The sequence below is a fragment of the Labrus mixtus genome, chromosome 14 (genome assembly GCF_963584025.1).
Source record: "Labrus mixtus chromosome 14, fLabMix1.1, whole genome shotgun sequence".
Lineage (NCBI taxonomy): Eukaryota > Metazoa > Chordata > Actinopteri > Labriformes > Labridae > Labrus > Labrus mixtus.
This window is the reverse complement of record NC_083625.1, coordinates 14,316,770-14,335,174: the sequence shown is the minus strand read 5'-3', so window position 1 is coordinate 14,335,174 and position 18,405 is coordinate 14,316,770. Positions and strand designations below refer to the sequence as shown.

The 18,405-nt window shown below is 41.1% G+C and overlaps 1 protein-coding gene across 2 annotated transcripts in view; it reads left to right on the top strand.

The window, feature by feature from the left end:
- Nucleotides 1-2,163: 2,163 nt before the first annotated feature.
- cpeb4b (cytoplasmic polyadenylation element binding protein 4b) overlaps nucleotides 2,164-18,405 on the top strand; it is a 30,744-nt gene continuing 14,502 nt past the window's right edge. The window contains exons 1-3 of one of the 2 annotated variants that reach the window (XM_061055193.1): nucleotides 2,164-2,617; nucleotides 3,467-4,698; nucleotides 14,225-14,315. In XM_061055193.1, the coding sequence (XP_060911176.1) occupies nucleotides 3,514-4,698; nucleotides 14,225-14,315 (1,276 nt within the window). In that variant the 5' untranslated portion in view covers nucleotides 2,164-2,617; nucleotides 3,467-3,513. The remainder of the gene's footprint in view (nucleotides 2,618-3,466; nucleotides 4,699-14,224; nucleotides 14,316-18,405) is intronic. The other variant, XM_061055194.1, reaches the window with a different exon arrangement.

Here is an 18,405-nt window from a genome sequence, read left to right as displayed (position 1 = left end):
AGCATTTGGTTATCAATGAGTTCTAAAATCTGAATTTAGATTTTTATCAACAAACTACATATGACCCTCTCATTTGGGATGGTGCTCCCCACTAATGCCTACAACTTTCAAAGTTCAAAATTTAACCATTATTCTAGTTATAGCTAGAGGGTTAGCCAGTGACGGGAACTCATTTGTTACTGTTTGAAATGTAACTTTACAATAGGTCTGAAACATGTCAGGATCCAGCTATGAATGAATGAATTGCTTATAGGAAAAACACATTTTTAAAATTTATTTTTTGGAACACAGGACAAGACGTTAAACACAGCAACATTTTCTGTCACGAGGCCTCTGGACAGATTGCACTATAGTAATTCAGTTCAGCATCACATTGTCAAAAGGTAAAAACAGCTGACTCAAATTCACTTTTTAGGCTATTTGTCTACAAAATTGTATGGCGAGGGCATTTGGACAACTCGCATCAATTTGCCAGCTAAGTGTGAAAAGTGTTACTATCAGACATCCGTAATCTTTATTTCAAAAATCGGATTACTTTAAGCCGGTCACCTATAACCCTGCCAATACCTGCCATGCACCTCTCATTGCTTGCTTATCCTTTCTGCACACTCTTAATAATGCACAACACCACATATTCCCTAATTTATCACTCACTCCCAGCTGGACCTGAAGTGACAGATTTATTAGATAGCCATTTGTGGCTTCGTGTAATGCTGCCAGTTGAGGGTCGCTTAGAGAGACAGAGTCAAAGCTGTTTGATGACCTCGAGGTGATAATGACCGTACAGGAGAGAAGGACATAGAGGAGGACACAGATAAACAGACATGGGGAATGGTGTGGGCGAGTGAAGGAAAAAAGGGCTTGATGGTCAAACATCTGGCAGAGTAGAGAGAGGTAGACATATAGGCAGAAAATGGTGTAACACACTAATCAGAAACTGGAAGCGACGAGGATTAAAAAACCATATGGGTTTAATACTGTGCATGCAGGGAAGGATTGCAGTTCTAATAGTTTCTGAAAACAAGATGAAAGCTAAAATGAAGCTATAGATACAAGACAGTTAGCATAGAATGATGTCTAGAAGAAGCAAAGGAAACCGCATGGTTCACGTCAAAAAAAAAAGGAAAGGAAAAAAAGGCCCTATTAGCTCCACATTATGCTCAGGTAATGAACATATTAATTCAGTTCAGGGTTCTTGCCAACAACATAATAAGCAAAAGTCTGCACAGAGGCACGAGACCAAAATAGTCATCTCCCGTCCACTCATCATTCTTACATTGTTTCAAATCAAACAAACAAGATGTAAAATGTGAATTGCTGAGATTCTGCAAGAAGAACTGCAGATTCTTTTTTTTTCTTTGGGCACATACAGCTGTGGAAGTACTGAGCTGGAAACTGCCCCTGAAACCTGTGGCTAACAGTTAAATTGTGCAACATTTGTAAACCTATTTAGAAATGTGCACAATTCTGATAAAAAAAAAAAAAACAATCCAGTCAAATCATGATATCAATCTCTAAAAGGTTTGTTGCCAACATTGTTGGAAACACACAAAGTAAAATGTATGTTTAAAACTACATCGTTAAATGTAGTGTTGATCAGGTCTTCACAAGTGTTCATGTCACCTCTTGCAGCACCCACGTCAGAGCAAGAAAGAATAAATTCACATGTTTGCAAAAAGTAGAATCTATGGTTCAACTATAAACTGTAGAACGTGTTTTAAATGAAAACACAGTTAACCTAGAAGGACTGCATTGAAAAAACAAACATATTTTAAAATGATAGTCTAGTGATATGTCTCTGTCATTTCTACAGTATATCCAGCAGCTTAAGCCTGGGATGCTCTTTTTTTTCTGAGGCAGTGCGATTCTTTCGAGGGGGGGTTGGGTTATTTCAGTTTTCTCACGACCTGATACCGGCTGCATCGTGAAAGGACAGGACCGTGCTGGGAGGATTTTTTTTTTTTTTTTTTAAATCATTACTGACCTCAGTGGGCAGTACTCACGGATGACATGTTTGTATTATTGGTGCATGGACGAGAAGTGTTGTAGAAAAGGGGGCTAGGTTTGCCGGCCCGCTCGGCCAATCCTGTACCGAGGTGTGGCTCTCAGGAGGCGTGGCCACTGTTAAGAAGGGCGGTGCTAAAAGCGGAAGTGTGTCTCGGCTGATCTCTCGCTGTCATTCGGCCACGGTCGGTTCCAGGAGAGAGGGGCAGCCAAGAAGCACATACAGGAATAGGCTGGCTCTGTAGGAAAAAAAAATAGTTAGTATACTGAAATCAAACGAACAATGAAACCAATCGAATAGGGTTTTTTTTTGGGAAAGAACCGCGGCCGAATATATCTAACACACTGCCACGTTAACAAAGCTCTGTGATCATTTAGTCCAGATTAGAGGCAGCAGATAGAGGAGCTGTGTCATTGAGCAGGCAGGACACGTCAGGAGAAGAGAGAGAGAAAAAAAAAAAGAGCTGACCGACTGTTCGAGTCAGATATCAAAAAAAAAAAAAGCCTCTGAAAAGCTTTTTGCCCTGACTTTCTCAAGGACACTACCTTTTTCTCAACCCAAGGGACGGATCTCGACAAAGACTTCGCCGAGGTCGAAGGTGGTGATCAGAAGGTGATTAGAATTTTTTTTTTTTATTCGCCGGGTTTTCAGCCTCTGTCCAGCCAGCTAGCATTCGTGCTAACGCTTAGCAGCTAATGTTAGCCAACGGTTGGAAAACGTTAGCTCGGTCAGCTAACACGTCGAGTTGATTTTAAAACCCGCTTCATTGTCGACTGTTTCAGTCACTGCAAAACAAATCAAAACGACACAATTGTGCGTGGAATTATTCATTCGGTGTGTTTCGGCCTTAACAAAGCGGTGTTCGACTTTTTATATGATCATTTTTGAGGTTGTACTCTCGTTTGACTCCTGACAGCTGTCAAACAAGGTCGAGGTGTTTTCTTCTGAACATTATGACGGTTATCTGTTAATATCTTCAACATTCAAATACATTTAACGCCACTTTGTTTTCTTTAGGATTACACTGTTTGTATTCAATCGTCTTGTCACTTTGGTTTGCGTAAGGAAAGCGTCAGCAAATGCATAATGTGTCGGCTGGATGCAGCAGTATATCTGTGTTGGTGTCTGCCAGCAGCTCAGCTGTAGCTTTACAAAGCTGCCGACGTCACGGGGTTATAATTAGATAAAGATGTAACGTTAACTGGTTGGCTTTTTTTCTACTGTACCAGAGTAATGAGGATAGATAGTTCAGTGCAAGAACAAGTCCATTCATATTGTGTAACAATTATATGTCCAGGAATTCTATGAGGCAGTTAAGAAGGGTTAATAGAAAAAAACCTCATTATGTCAGAAAATCAATGCCCATCACCTAGTTGTTTCTAAATCCTTTGATCTATAGTCTAAAAAAGAGGGGCTGAATGCTAACTCAGTGCATGCCATCCTGTGCTCTTCTCTCAATAGGACCAAACGATCACGGGATAGCATTTGTGTGTGGGGGGAGAAAACAAATGGGGGATTACGGGTTTGGAGTCCTAGTTCAAAACAACACTGGCAACAAGTCTGCATTCCCGGTCCGAATCCACCCGCATCTGCAGCCCCCACACCACCACCAAAATGTGTCGCAGAGCCCTGCTGCTTTCATAAACAGCACTACAGCCGCAGGGAATGGCACGACGGGAGGCTCTCCCTGGCTCTTCCCTGCCTCAGCCACCCACAACAGCGTGCAAGACGAAATCCTGGGGGGCTCAGAGAAGCCTAAAGCGCAGCAACAGGAAATGCAAGAAACGCAAGAAAAGCAGCAGTTGTCCCCTGGGAGTCACCAGGAGGGTGGAAGTGGCGTTGGGATCATTTCAGAACTGGAAAAAGCCCGGTCAGAGGAAGTCAAGACAGACAGTGGTGTCTCTGAAGGAAGTAATGGAAAGGAGAAGCAGCTACGTCTTGAGTCTCCTGTCTTGACAGGCTTTGATTACCAGGAGACCTCTGGTCTTGGAGGATCTGGTCAGGTCCAGTCCAGTACAACCTCGTCATCACTTACTGGCTTCAACAACTGGTCAGCTGCCATCCCACCGGCACCGTCAACTATCATCAATGAGGACGTCAGCTTCTTTAACCCCGCCTCTGCCAACAATGGGCCCCTGCTGTTCCAGAACTTCTCGCACCATGTCAGTCCAGGATTTGGTGGGAACTTCTCCCCCCAGATTGGACCAGCAGCAGCCTTGTCCCAACACCACCCTGCTCCCCCACCACACCCCCACTTCCAACACCCCCACAACCAACACCAGCAGCATCGTCGCTCCCCTGCCTCCCCACATCCTCCACCGCCCTTCCCGCACAGGAATCCTGCTTTCAGCCAGTTGCCCCATTTGTCCAACAGCCTGAACAAGCCCCCGTCCCCCTGGGGTCCAGCCAGCTACCAGAGCCCCTCTCCCTCCCCTGGCTCCTCCACCTCCTGGAGTCCCGGAGGAGGCTATGGTAGTGGTGGCGGCGGCTGGGGAGGATCTCAGGGCAGAGATTATCGCCGTGGGCTGAACGGTGGGATGACCCCCATCAACTCTATCTCTCCGTTGAAGAAGACCTTCCCCAACAACCACGTGGCATCCCAGAAGTACCCTCGAAATAGTCCCGCGGGCTTCAACCCAAAATCCTGGATGGATGATGGAGTCGGCCGCAGTGATAACATCTTCCCCTTTCAGGTAGGTCTATTTGTGATAATTAATTGTATGATTTATCATTAATTCCAGCTCCCCATCCATTTATATAAACTTAACATACTATGTTTTTTTTCCTGTGTGCAGTCAGTGTATTCTTGCTTTTTTGAGATTGTTCCGCAGTGGCCGCTTGCTGCCTGAATAATTGAACGTCAGGGTGTCATTTATGTGAGCTGTTAATTTTATTACAGTATGTGGTATCGTTTCTATTTTTAGAAGTGGGGGAAGGGCAAGGATTTACATGTTGCATTTGTTACTACGTTAGCTTAGAAATCAGTCCGGCTCAGTACTTCCACAGCTGTATGTCCCTGATGATGACTAATGTGGCTCTGTCACTGCAACGGTGTGCCAAATATACAAGCTGGGTGGGGGGGGGGGGGGGGGGGGGGTTTGGGGAGTGGGGAAGGCATCATGGATGGAGAGAAAAATGGGAGAGGCTGGTTAGATACGAATGAATAGAAGCGAGGGTGCAATGAGTGAGATCGTGGGGACGGATGCAGATTGACAGAGGCTAAGATGTGAATAAAGTAAAAATCGAGATTCACCAATCACAGGCTTTATTTCATACTGGCCAGAAGCGAAGAGGAAAAAATTTAGTTAATACAGTGAATTTATGGCACAGGTCTAATGCCTAATGATTTTTAGGATTACTGGTTTATCACTCAGGTCATGGCTGCCATAGCCTAGCAACTGGTTTTCAAAATGCCAGCCTATTCAAAGTGTAATTTTCATAGTCAAGACCACTCAAGATAAAGATGACTCAAATAATTGTGTTATCACATGTATAAAACAGCTGAGAGGATTGATTGACAAAGGTAAAGGGAGCACAGAGATAAATTCATTGTATTGATCTGTCTCGTGATTGATTGTTTCGGCTGTTCCAAGGAGGTGGGGGTTAAAAAGAGAAAGGTTGCTATTGGCCCTGTTTGGCCGGATGAAAGGTTTCTTTAAAACCTGTACAGTACATATCCTCTGTCTTCTTAATTCGGACAAGGTTCAAAGATTAATTTATGGTCAATTCTATGTATCTTACTTGGTTGCCACCAGCAATTATAGAATCTTGGATGGAAAGTCTTACAATTTGTCGTAATGCTGCGTTAGTTATTTCAGCTGTCTGTCAAAAGGTGAACAGCATTAGTAATTGGGTTTAGAGACCACCATGCCCGTCCATGGGGCAAGCCCAAGATGTTTTGTTTACTAATGTATTAACTTCCTCCAGGCATTCAGATTAAATCAAATTAAAATTTAAAAGGTGATGCTTAAAATAACTTTTGAGGTTGTTTTCTTATCTTCACATGTAATTACTGAGTCACAGTGTGAAACTTGCCAAACTGTATGTTGTTCTGACAAGTCTGGACATGTCTTTGGGTGTTTTTGCTGTATAAGCAGTGAAGCTTACCTCTGGACAGCTGTTTAAAATTAGCTAACAACATTATTATTGTTTGTGGTCATGGGGTCAGGTTCAAATCAGGCCAGTTCTTAATCACTAGGGTCTAATCCTCATCCTTTTTATTGTGGAATTGTAACATGGCAAAATCAACTTTTCCAAGCAGCTTACTTACCGTGAATAAAAATTGATCACTTCCTGAGCAACACTAAATTATAGACTCTCTCTTTGAACTGCGAGCTGACTGACTTCAATATTAAGCTTTAGATGGCATAAATGTAGCTGCAGTATGGTTCTCTTCTATGTGGTTTAATCAGCTGAAGTGGAATGTCCTGCTTCCCTCTCGATACTGCAAAGGCAAATGGAGGATTGGCACCGAATGGCCTTAGCCCGGGTGTGTGATGTGTTCATATGTGAGTGTGACTGATAATGTAACTATAGTATAGACCATTAAATAGATTTTTTTTTAGGTCTAGATTGATTAATGTATGCTAATGACCACCCTAAAAAAAGCTGAACAGTGACTTCACATGACACGCAATGCACTAGTATCTAGTGGAAGTTCTTGGTTAGTTTGCAGCTACAGATACATTTCTGATTGCTGTTACCTGTAACCACAAGCTGATACCAGTATGGCACAGACACGGTGAGGTGAAAATGAGAAAAGTTGCATTTCTGCGGATCACATTCGGCCGAACCATGGGGGTCTGCTCCAAATGGAGCATCCAGCAGCAGCAGTATTTTGGGATGGGCCTCAGGCCAGGCACACTGCTATTAACTGCTAATACTGTGGTCAGCAAACTAACCTAAAACCCCAAATCTGTACTTTTTAAACCCAGAAAGCTGTAATTTTCCTTCACTCTACTTTTGTCCCCACATCAACCCATCTGAGAGCTATACCAGCTTTTCTCTGAGGAGTTTTGGCAGGATCTAGTCAATCCCATCTTGAAATTGGTCAGAGGGGGGCATTAGGTGGGAAAAAGAACTAGTCATGCTCTCATTTACACCTACATATATAATAATATACATACACCATATATAAATCTACCAGTAAACTCAATTTTCATGTCTTTGGACTGTGAGATGAAATGGGAGCAGCTTGAGAAAACCCATGCAAATGTTTTTCCTCATTTCGACGTTCCTCACCTGCTGCTGTGTCAGGTGTACTGGGCTGATTCGGATTGGTAAATTTGGCCAGCAGCCTGCAGGGCCTGAAGGCAAGCGAGCCAGGACAGGATATTGTCTCCGTAAGCTACTTGGGTAACTGTTGGTTACGACTAACCCCTCACTGTTTGTGTAGCTTACAAACACTGCAGCCTTTCAAGTGCTGTTATATGAAGGTGTGTTATTAAAGTTAGTCTTCTGCCTCTGTTCAGCTGTAAGTTGGAAAACTTAGAAGAAAGCATGCAGTGAGTGTCTTTTGTCAAGGCAGTGAGCTCCTAGCCAATAAGCCTGTGGTTTCAGCAATTACCCATGGTCCTTGTGACTTTGGTGTTAAATGAGAGAATTGTTTTTTAGACTAATGAGGGGACTGAGCAGTGCTGGCAAGCGCAAAATTCTGCTGCTCATACAGCCTCATTGTGCCCTTCTCACACCCTTGACAGAAGCTCTGAAAGAGCACTTGTGTGCATGTGTGTGCATGTGTGTGCATGTATGTGCATGTGCACATACCCATGTATGTGCATGAGCCCTAATTAGTCCCTGGCCTATGTCTCCTGTCTTAACAAAGGAAGAAGACAAAGCAGAGTCTATGTGGAGGTGTCATATTGTATTTAGCCCAGTTCATTGCTTACAATAAAGGTCTAATCCTGAAGCAGTACAAATACTGCCGGAACCCCCTAGCTCTGTCAGTCCTGTTACACCCCAAATTCACACATACACACACAAACTTCATTCAGCCAACTCTTGGTAATAAGTTGTTTTTGACAGTATGGGGTATTTAATGTCATAGCAAGCCTTTGAAATACATTGACCAGGAAGAAACATAATCGCAAGCATCAAAAGCTCAACCTGCTTCCCTTTCCTGCCCTCCTTTCTTCTCCTTTGACTCTGCCTTACCTCACTACTTGCTTTCCCTCTCTTCATCATCCCCTTTTCTTTCATCTGCCATTTCCCTCTTCCCCTCTCTGCTTTGGGCTTCCTCTCTCCCTGTTGTCTCAAGCATGTGATTAGAAGCACAAATCAAATACGGGCAAAAACTGCAAATTTCCCACCATTTATAGCAAGGTGCATAAGAAAATGATCTCTACCCTGTAAAAACCTGAAAGTTCATAGTGCATACATGTTTGTGTTCCTTACCTTTGTTGCTTTCCGGAATCCTTCACCGTCCCCAACGACAATTTGACATGGAAGATTAATGTTTGAATTAATCACTCACAGCACACATGCTGTATTTAATCATTCTTTACTTCACTACACATCATCAGAATCTGATGGAGGCTGCCCTATCTGCTTTGTGGTGCATACGATTATAGCCTATTTAGACTTTGATGCACATGTTGCAAGAAATATTGGACAGTTTTTCTATTTCAGATCTTTTTTTTAACATAACTACTATTTACAAGATAAAACCTCTAAGGGGTTGATTTTGTGAATGCTTTTTAGGTTATTTAAATGCCCTATAACACTATTTATCAATCTTGTGCTATGGCTGAGCCGTATTGACTGGAGATATGTAAAATATAAGCAAGCTGTGCACAGCCTGGCCTTCAATAAAATCAATCTCAGACCTTCTAAACTGAACTCATTTCTCTGAATGTTCTACTGGGTATTGACAGTGATCTTCGGTCAGGGTGCAGGTGATGTCAGACTTAACAGGTTACTATCTTCTTTAATCTGACCCCAGATGACTATGAATGAATAGCAGTATATAGATTTTTTTCCCCACACATCTAATGTACTTTGATTTTGGCTGAAATTTTGGTTTTGTCTACCGTCTCGCGTGCGCACATGCTGCCTACTTTTAAAGTGAGTTTTTCATGTTTATTATGAGTTCATTTCTAGCAAAGTTTGGTTCATGTAGGTCAGCTCTAAACTAATTGTTGAAAGAGCAATGAGGCTGGGTAGAGCCCATGATGCTTAATGCAAATAAATCAATAATGCTGGCAATCGACAATCACAGTGAAAAGGGGTGTGTTTAATCTTTTAGCTCTAACCACATAAATGTATAGTTGTTGTATTTTTGTCTTCCAGGTGCACTAGGCTGCATTTCACCTTGCCCGCAAATACTGGAGTGTGTCAAGCCCTGTCTGCTATCTTTATACCTATGGCCTTGGGTTAGCGTGGGCAAGCTAACAGATACACAGACATGGACTACACAGTAAATTGTGTGTGTCTTGCTTGCAGCAAATCTGTGTGTGTATTTGTGTTTGTCCCTGGATGTGACAACCGTGTGTGTGTGTGCGCGCTTGTGAGTGTGTGTGTGTGTGTGTGTGTGTGTGTGTGTGTGTGTGTGTGTGTGTGTGTGTGTGTGTGTGTGTGTGTGTGTGTGTGTGTGTGTGTGTGTGTGTGTGTGTGTGTGTGTGTGTGTGTGTGTGTGTGTGTGTGTGTGTGTGTGTGTGTGTGTGTGTGTGTGTGTGTGTGTGTGTGTGTGTGTGTGTGTGTGTGTGTGTGTGTGTGTGTGTGTGTGTGTGTGTGTGTGTGTGTGTGTGTGTGTGTGTGTGTGTGTGTGTGTGTGTGTGTGTGTGTGTGTGTGTGTGTGTGTGTGTGTGTGTGTGTGTGTGTGTGTGTGTGTGTTGCAATCTGTCAGGGATGAGTACTTCTCTGGTCAGCTGGCCAGTTGTTGAGAGAGAGGAGGAAGCACGAATCTGATGATTAATAACCGTCTGCAACTCTCCAGGCTAACGCTTAGCAACAGCAGAGCACCGTCCATTCCTCGTGTCCGCAATAACAAAGTCCATCACAGCCACAAAATGAATCCCTATTCTCCTGAAACAATATGATTAGTTCACACTGTGAACGTGACTAAAACATAATCATGATAAGGAACTATGACACCCAATGAAAGTATGTAATTTCTGAGCTCCTGGTAAAGAATCATAGTACACTAAATAAATACTATAAACTGTCTTATCAGACATCAGAAATATTGCACTTTTTCTCAACTAGGTCTGGGTACTTTCCTACACTCACTAGTGATGTATGCATCCTGCAGTAACCAAACTTACACTTATTTCTTGTTCACCTGTCTACGAATGTTTGGTTTATTCATCCTGAAGCAAAAGCCAAAGTCCACATAAGATACTGAGGCGGATATGAGAAAATAGTCCACATAGTCTGGCCTACATCCCTGTGTTGATATTTGTTTTGAAGCAGAGCGTGTGCCCTGGGTGTGTTCTTCTTACCATGTAATCTATGTTGTTGTATGTGCTATCCTTCAGTCAGTGTGGGAAATCTACACCAGCCAGAATGTTGGCAAAAATGTTGGCTACAATCGGGAAGTTTGGCTGTTTCATCAGCCAGTGTGGCAGACATCCAACCACAGGCTTTGGCTGATCAGATAATAAAAGAAGGTATTGAGTTTTCAAAGCGACTGTAGACACCAGACAGTAGATGGAAAAGTGAGTCGCCAGCCTTTTTGACCCTTGATCATGTGGTTCACTGACTAGCGATGTTTTTCTGAACCCTTTAGCATTTGACCCCTTTGGAGTTCATTGTATGATATAGCACGCTATTAGCTTTTCTTCCCTAGGAGGTTCTGCCTTCAGACGTCCCTTCATTGGCCATCAGTATTTTTTGTGAGGGTGTAACCTGGTTTGTGGATAAATGAGAGGTAAGGCATATTTGCATTTGTTGGAAAGACAGAGAGTGACTACAGTTTACTTGCAAGTTGACAGACATGTTGGGTAATTCTTCTTGTGCAAGGCCTTTCCATTATCAGTCATGTGGAGGGCAGAGCTGATCATGTGTGTTGAAGTCAGGAATCTTTTCAGACTTTTGAGCAGAGTTGAATTGGACATGAAACCGCTCATTCAATACTGTATTATTCTAGCAGGTCGATGTTTTTCTTTCTTTCATTTTAGGTCTACAGCTTACCAAATGTTCTGACTTTAACACATGAATAAATAATTCAATAATGTATCGTAAACATGTTTTTTTTAAAGTCAGCCACAATCAGGCCATTAATTCCCTCTGTCTTTACTCTCTGCTTTAAGTATTCTGTGTTAATGTTTCCTTATCCACGAGACTAGTAGATGTAACTTTAAGCAAGCCAGTTGTCAGAAGTTTGTCATATTTTTGTAATGTTCCTAGTATGCCTTTATATATTTTGGGGGCTTGTGTCACATACCAGAGAAATATTTAACCTAAATAATAAGCCTCTGAAATTAATCATTTACAAAAATGACCCATTGGAGTTGTCTGTTAGCATAAAAGGCTAATTTAATAGGCCTCAGCCTTGCTCATTCTGGTTCACCAGCTAACCAGTAGATAATTGTTGTGAGATGTCGGTGTTATGGTGCGTAAACAGGTTCTTTACTCATTCAGTGCAGTGAACACAACGCCCTTTTCACAACTACCATACCTGAACCTGAGCTCATGCACACACTTTCTGCTGACTACCATATCTTTACCCAGTAAACAGCAGCACATGCTTCACTACATCACATTGATAAGTAACCAAGAGGGCCAATTTCCTTCGGTAAATACTTGCTGCTGGGCTAATTCCTGATATGTGGCTCTAATTTTGAAAGTTAAAAATGCAAGATGTTCAGTTTCTATTTCAAGATTAAGAACAAATAGGCCATGTCGTTGGGAAAAGAAGCTTTTAGCTTTAAACATTGTTAATCAAATAAGTTGTGAGGCTGTGAGTCATCACATTGTCTGAAAACTTGGTCTGTCAGCATTCTGTCAAGCTCAATCAACTCTAAGAAGATGATTTCAGGTCTAAATCTACGAGCCTCTGAGATGTATGCTGGCATTGCTATTACAAGCCTATATTTCTCACAGTGAGTTATAAGAGCATAGCTTTCACAGTACCTGTGCAAATACTTAGATTATTGTTTCTACTATTGATACTTCGGTGTTTCAATGTGTTTTTTTTCCACTGCTGTACTTTAAAATGAACTAGTGGTTGGCATCAAAGATGTGATGCAGAAAGGAAGAAAAGTTTATTTCAGTCGTGACCAGACAGTTTAAAAAAAATCGTGACTGAAAATTTTAGTCATCTTGTGCAGAGTCATTGGCACTGTGAGATCTCTGACACATGAAAGAGGAAAGGCAACCTTTTTGCTTTTAAGGAGGCATTTGAAGAGACAGAGAAGAGGTTGGGGAAAAACCCAAGGAAGAAATGCAGCAAGCACATGATGTTGTGACCTTCATCAGCAACTGATATCATTTATACTCTGGTTCACTTCAGTAGCTTTTGTCTGCTTTAATGTTTATTTTGGATAGAAGGAAGCTTAAGGAGGTTATCAGTTTGTTTCCAAGTTGTTGTCAGATGTTGCATATTTGGTTTGTCTGAGGTGGAGTCACAACATAAGCCTTATCAGCAAGGAACTTGGAATATGTGTGTGTTTGTGTATGTGCAAATGGTTTTCATACCTGCATATATTTTGTGTACTTTGCATGGGTGTGTGTCTTAGTGCATACAGACATTTCCAGTATGGTTGGTATGCCAATGATGCCCTTGTTTGTAGGTGACAAAGCTGTCTCTTAAGAATTGGCTCAGCTTCTGTTTGGTTTTGCTGCTCATCTAATTGTTGACGTCCCATCCCTCAGCCTCACTGACTGAGGGAGGTTATCTTTATTAAAGAGATACTTTACTACATTTTGAAGTTGGTGCCTTCTTGGCCGAGAAAAGGCAGAAAGTGTCTTTTTGTGTCTCATGTGGATGGAAGACACCAAATCGTAGTATGTAATATTTCAGAATCAGAAATACTTTATTAATCCCAGAGGGAAATTCGATCGTTACAGTTTCTCCAAAATATACAATATAGCAGAAAAAATATAGTAATAAAAACATTTACAGACATATTTACTTCAACACATAATTTCCATTGCCATTTCCTCAACTGATTCCGAGATTTCTTCCAGAATTGATCTTGTAAATTCCTGGCAGAAAACAGACTCTATGTCTGTGTCCATAGGCAAACAGTGAGAGCACCGACACTATCAGTCCGCCCCAGGGCCCCGGCTCCTTGTCCTCACCGCGGCTGCCAGCAATATAGCACCGAGACGGTTGGTGCCGACAGGCCGGTCTTGTGTCGCGGCGGTCCCGGTGGCTGGCGGTTAGTGCGGCCAGCGGCCGCAGCAGCCAAAACACAAGATCGGCCTGTCGGCAGCAGCCATCTCGGTGCTATATTTATATTTTTTTCGCCATTATCAGCTTTCTCCATAGAACCTGTTAGCATAGCTTCCAAGCAATATGGCGGACGTTAAGTTTCGAGTTCCCACCGACTGATCAGTAATAGGTCTGTAGCTTCAGTGGTTCAACAACAATTAAATCAATAAAAAGGGTCAAACAGCGGTAATACATAAGACAAAGATAGATAACATGCTTAAAACAGAAAAGATGATTATACAACAAATTGTTATATTTTTGTAACCTTGTGAAGTGGAATGGTTCACACACCTGTACGATGGAGATTTGTTTTTTTATTTAAAATGCAGAACAAAAATATGTGCCCAAAAATGAATACTTTTAAGAGATGGTAATGCAGAATCTGATTTTTTTTTTTTTTCTGCCACTACTGTTTTCAGAATATATTTGTTCATCACACGAAACTTCTGGGATCTGTATGCAAACTTGGGCCTATTTGTTTTGTTTGTGAATCCATCTGTTAGGGCAAATGCAAACAATGTCAGTATAAATTAAGGAGACCAATCATGCGTTTTAATCCTTACAATACCCTGGCATTGCATTTGGAAAGGCAAGTTAGAATGTGATATGACTTTTTTCACAAAAAAGAAGTGACTTATCAAGTCTTTGAAATAGTATTTTTTCTTGTGTAATTATTAAGTTTCCTCTTCAGTGTGTGCTCTTTTGTCAGCTTTGGTGTTATTGATATAGATAAATGTAAATTGCTCTTGTTGACTCCTTGGCCCTTCACTCAGGTCAACTGCAATGACTTTGAAAGAGTTAAAAGAAAGTAAATGTTGCTTCTTCTTTTTCTCCTTTCTCTTTAGGAACGCACCAGATCATTTGACAGCTTCAACATGAACACGCTGGAGAGCTCCCTGATCGACATCATGAGGGCCGAGCAGGACACCCTTAAAGGTGAAAACGCCAGCTGTCCATCAAGAACATGACATACGCAAAACAAGCTGTACCTTCCTTTTCATTGACAATCTGTTAACAGCAGGGATTCTCACCGTGTTTTTAAACACATGTGACAGGGTAGTCATTTCTTGGTCTATTTCCCTTCATAATCAGAAAATTATTAACAATGGTCGCACTTATTATTTGATGATTGTGGCTAACACAATATTTATTCATGGTTATTTTCAACTTATTATAAGTTTCAAAATGTAAACTGAAAGCGCTAAATGAATGATTAAGCTTCTAATAAACTTCTGAAACATTCATAATAGATTACATAACGTTTGGCAAAGAAACTATTATTATTTAACTTTCTCATAAATTAACAACAAACACAAGTAAGTGATCATTATGTTCATGTTGCAATACCACAGCAAGAAGTAGCATAACTTCTCACACACTCTTACTCAATTGAACGCCTGAGTTTTTAGCAGAGTTTCACTTCCCCCACAGGTCAGACAACCAGACACTGCGTCTTCTTTTGTTGTTTTGTTGTTAAAACCATGAGAAAGGTTAGCGAGTGTAGCACAGGCAGCGCACAGCTCCCTTCTTCCTCTTCCTTCTCTCTTCTTTCCACTTCTAAGTTGTGTGCCCAAGTGTGGTGCAGTAAGTCTGACCTCTTTTTCTAAGGCGTTATGAGCAAGAGATGCAGAGAGAGAAGAATATGAGGCTGATGGAAGCTTAGGCTTTGTATTTAAGAAGAGATTTGTGCGAGAGAGAGGGAAGGACTCCTACTGTTGGCGATCATTAGTTTATAATGATTGCAGCTGCAGTGTCCCATTTTGAAGGATGATTACCATTTTCTAAAAACAGTAACAACACAGAGTTCAATGTTCATTTTTCGTCAAACTTTTTGAGAGTGGCTTTGATTTTTGACCACGTGGATATCGACTGTGTTGCTGTTGAAAGGCATAGTGTCAACAATACAGGTTTTTCAGTTTGTTTGTTTTTTAGCTTCCTGTATTTGAATTAAACAGGGTGAGCATAAATAATAAGGATATATTCATCTGATAGGTTTTGGTTAAAAAAGGAAAGATTCTGCATCTTAACTTGACGATGTAGAAGCTCATAATTGGCTAAAAAAAGAGTCATCAAATGGAAATGTGATTTCAACTGACACTTATTGTTATCTATAGTGACAAGCAGATATCAGTTATTAGCTGGATGATGATTAGTCAGTGGTAACAGAGAAATGGGTTATTGAATATAACAGGTATCCAGTGTTGTTTACTGTTTAACAGGTTGTAACTGTAAGTTTTTATAGACATGGGTGCTAAGCTAACAAAAGGTCTGTGGCCATTATAAGCCGTTGGTCCGAAGGGAATAAGTCGTAGAAGGATTCCTCTTAATGATTGTTGTTGAAACAAAATGCTGAGGCTTGATTGGTTTACAGACTAGTTTAAGTCATCAGCTACATCTGTTATTACATTATAGAAGGCTTCATCTAGACCAGTGGTTCTCAACTGGTGGGTTCTTTAAGAACAAATGAGTGTTGGTGTTAAAATATGTTTAATTGTTTATGAAAAATTCAGTATTTCGTTTTTATTTATTATTTTTAATTGCTTGTTTTGGCAAACACCTATAACATTAGTTATCATTGAAATGTATGCTGTAATTTAGCGGTCTTTTTTAATCCTTGGCTGGCGTTAAGCTGCAAGATTTGGTTTTATGTTGGTGTGTTAGTGTCAGTGTCAGTGTCGGCTGCCTGCAAGTTAGCTAGAAGTGTCCAAAATGTTTTTTCATCATGCTGAATGAGTGCACTATATAGCCACTACATTGAATTCCCTATATAGGGAGTAGGGAATGAGTGTGCCATTTTGGACACAACCATTGTCTACTAGTGCTATACATGCATACAAATCTGTGCATAAATGGCAAAAGTAAATGTAACTTGTGAAAACATAAAGTATTCATGTTTTTAAGGATTATTTTTGCACCCTACTTCCAAAGAGAAAGTACAGTAGAGAAAGTGTTTAAATGATCCGACTTTACAGTTTGTCTGACCATTTCAGTGATTGTCAGGATCCCACAGTCATCCCAGCAACTGTCTGTCATAACCAAGCAGACATGAAGAGGAGGCACCTTCATGCAACACCAAGTCAAGAATTTGCCATGAATTGTTTTACCCTGCTGTGTGGGTGGGACTTCATTGCGCTCTGTCTCTCTAGGCCTAGTATAAGAATTTGATAGACTTAGGTTTCTGTATGAGAGTAAATGTTAGTACAAAAGATTTCAAAATGGCAGTGACAACATTTATCAAGTTTTCCTGCTCTGTATGTCCCCAGACCAAAAAAATACAATTAAAATGTTACTGTGGCAAAAATCTAAATCAAACTGCAATTAGGTGCAGCATGTTTAACACACACAACCCGTGGACAAACGCACACACACGTACACACACTAGTCTCAGTACTAAAATAACAAGAAGGGTGAAAAGTCTGAGCTCCAGACACTCTACTATCACCTCATATTTATTTCAGCTTCACACCCACTGGGCTCAGCCACATCCAGCTGTGATCTAATGTTCTGCTGTCAAGCTTTAGTAAATCTTCCCTCAATAATAAGAGAGGAGGACTGGAAGGTTACCTCATTAAGCACATTTTGGTGTCTTAGCTCCAGCCATGCTGGCACAGACTCCTGTGACTGTTGGATCCAAGAGCTGGGCACCAGACGAACAAACACGTTTTCTTCTAAATTGTAAATTGAAATCTTGTGCTTTATTACAATTCAAACCATGAAGGGTTTTGAATTTATAATGACATGATATTAAGCAGAAGTGATGTTAACCCCAACTTCCTAAATTATGTAGAAGCTTGGTCCATTTCAGTTACAGTACAGTTATCTTTGTCAAAGAAAGATAGGCATCTGGTGGTGATTCTATTTGCTAAACCATATTAATCTGCTATCTTTTCAGTTCATCTCACTCCCCTAAAGATTTGTTCATATACACTTTTGACTGCTTTCACTTGATACATCACATCATATCCTATCGCATAATTCCTTCTTTTTTAACCTATAGCCGTTGGCCTGCTTTGAAATAATACTCTTATTTATTCTTAGTTGTCACTAATAATCTAGGCTTGTACAGTGCAGTGCCAAGTGTAGCAGTGACTCAAGTGACTCCTCTCTTTTTCCCTTAAAGCAAAGTAAAAAGAGAGACATAATTACAGCACATTTTCTTCAAGAACTAACTCTTCTCCAGGCTTATTGCCTCTTGCCTTCTCCCGCTCCCTGTCACAAATATTGATGCATGTACATAAAAAATATAATTACCACAGACAGCTTGCATACACAAGCACGTTCAGATACACATAAGCAGAAAGCACAAATGTCTCACTCCAGCAGAACATATTGGACAAAGTGAGAGCGATGAAGAACAGGAACAGGCGAGGCAAAATGTCTACTGTAGAAAGTGGCTTTGAATCGCTTCCAGCATTGTCCTGACTGACAGAAAGGATCTCTCTGTTCAGCCACCACACACATACACACACACACACACACACACACACACCACCAATGCCTTGTGTGTCCTTGTGCATGCTTGTGCCTTAACCATTAATGTTCTGTATATGTAGGCAGCCAGCAGCATGCAAATAAGGTTCACAGAGCGGGCACACACAAGCCTGCAGACACACAGGGATGTGGTGTGCTGACGTGCCTGCACACTTGCTCCACAGAGACCATTAAAGACTTTTAAAACCCAACGTGATGGCTTGTGCTCAGATGTACTTTGATTTTGGGTGGTGCACCTATGAGCACACACTGAAAGATACCAAGCCAAATTACAGAGAGAGATAAGCTGAATTCTGCAGAGCAGTCCAAGAGTATCGAGCTTCTCTGTTAAGTAACCTGGTTTTGCTTGGAATCTCTGATTTTAGTTTAATTAAATTGAGTGTTTTACCTACAGTTTTAATGCATTTCTTTAAGCTATTAGAATCTACATTACAAAATGCTTTAGCATAGTGTAGTTTTGTAGATTCTGAAAGCCAGGAGTTTTTTCTATCCTTGTTTCTGTGTTCAGGGAGTCCTAATTCTGTTTTATGCACCA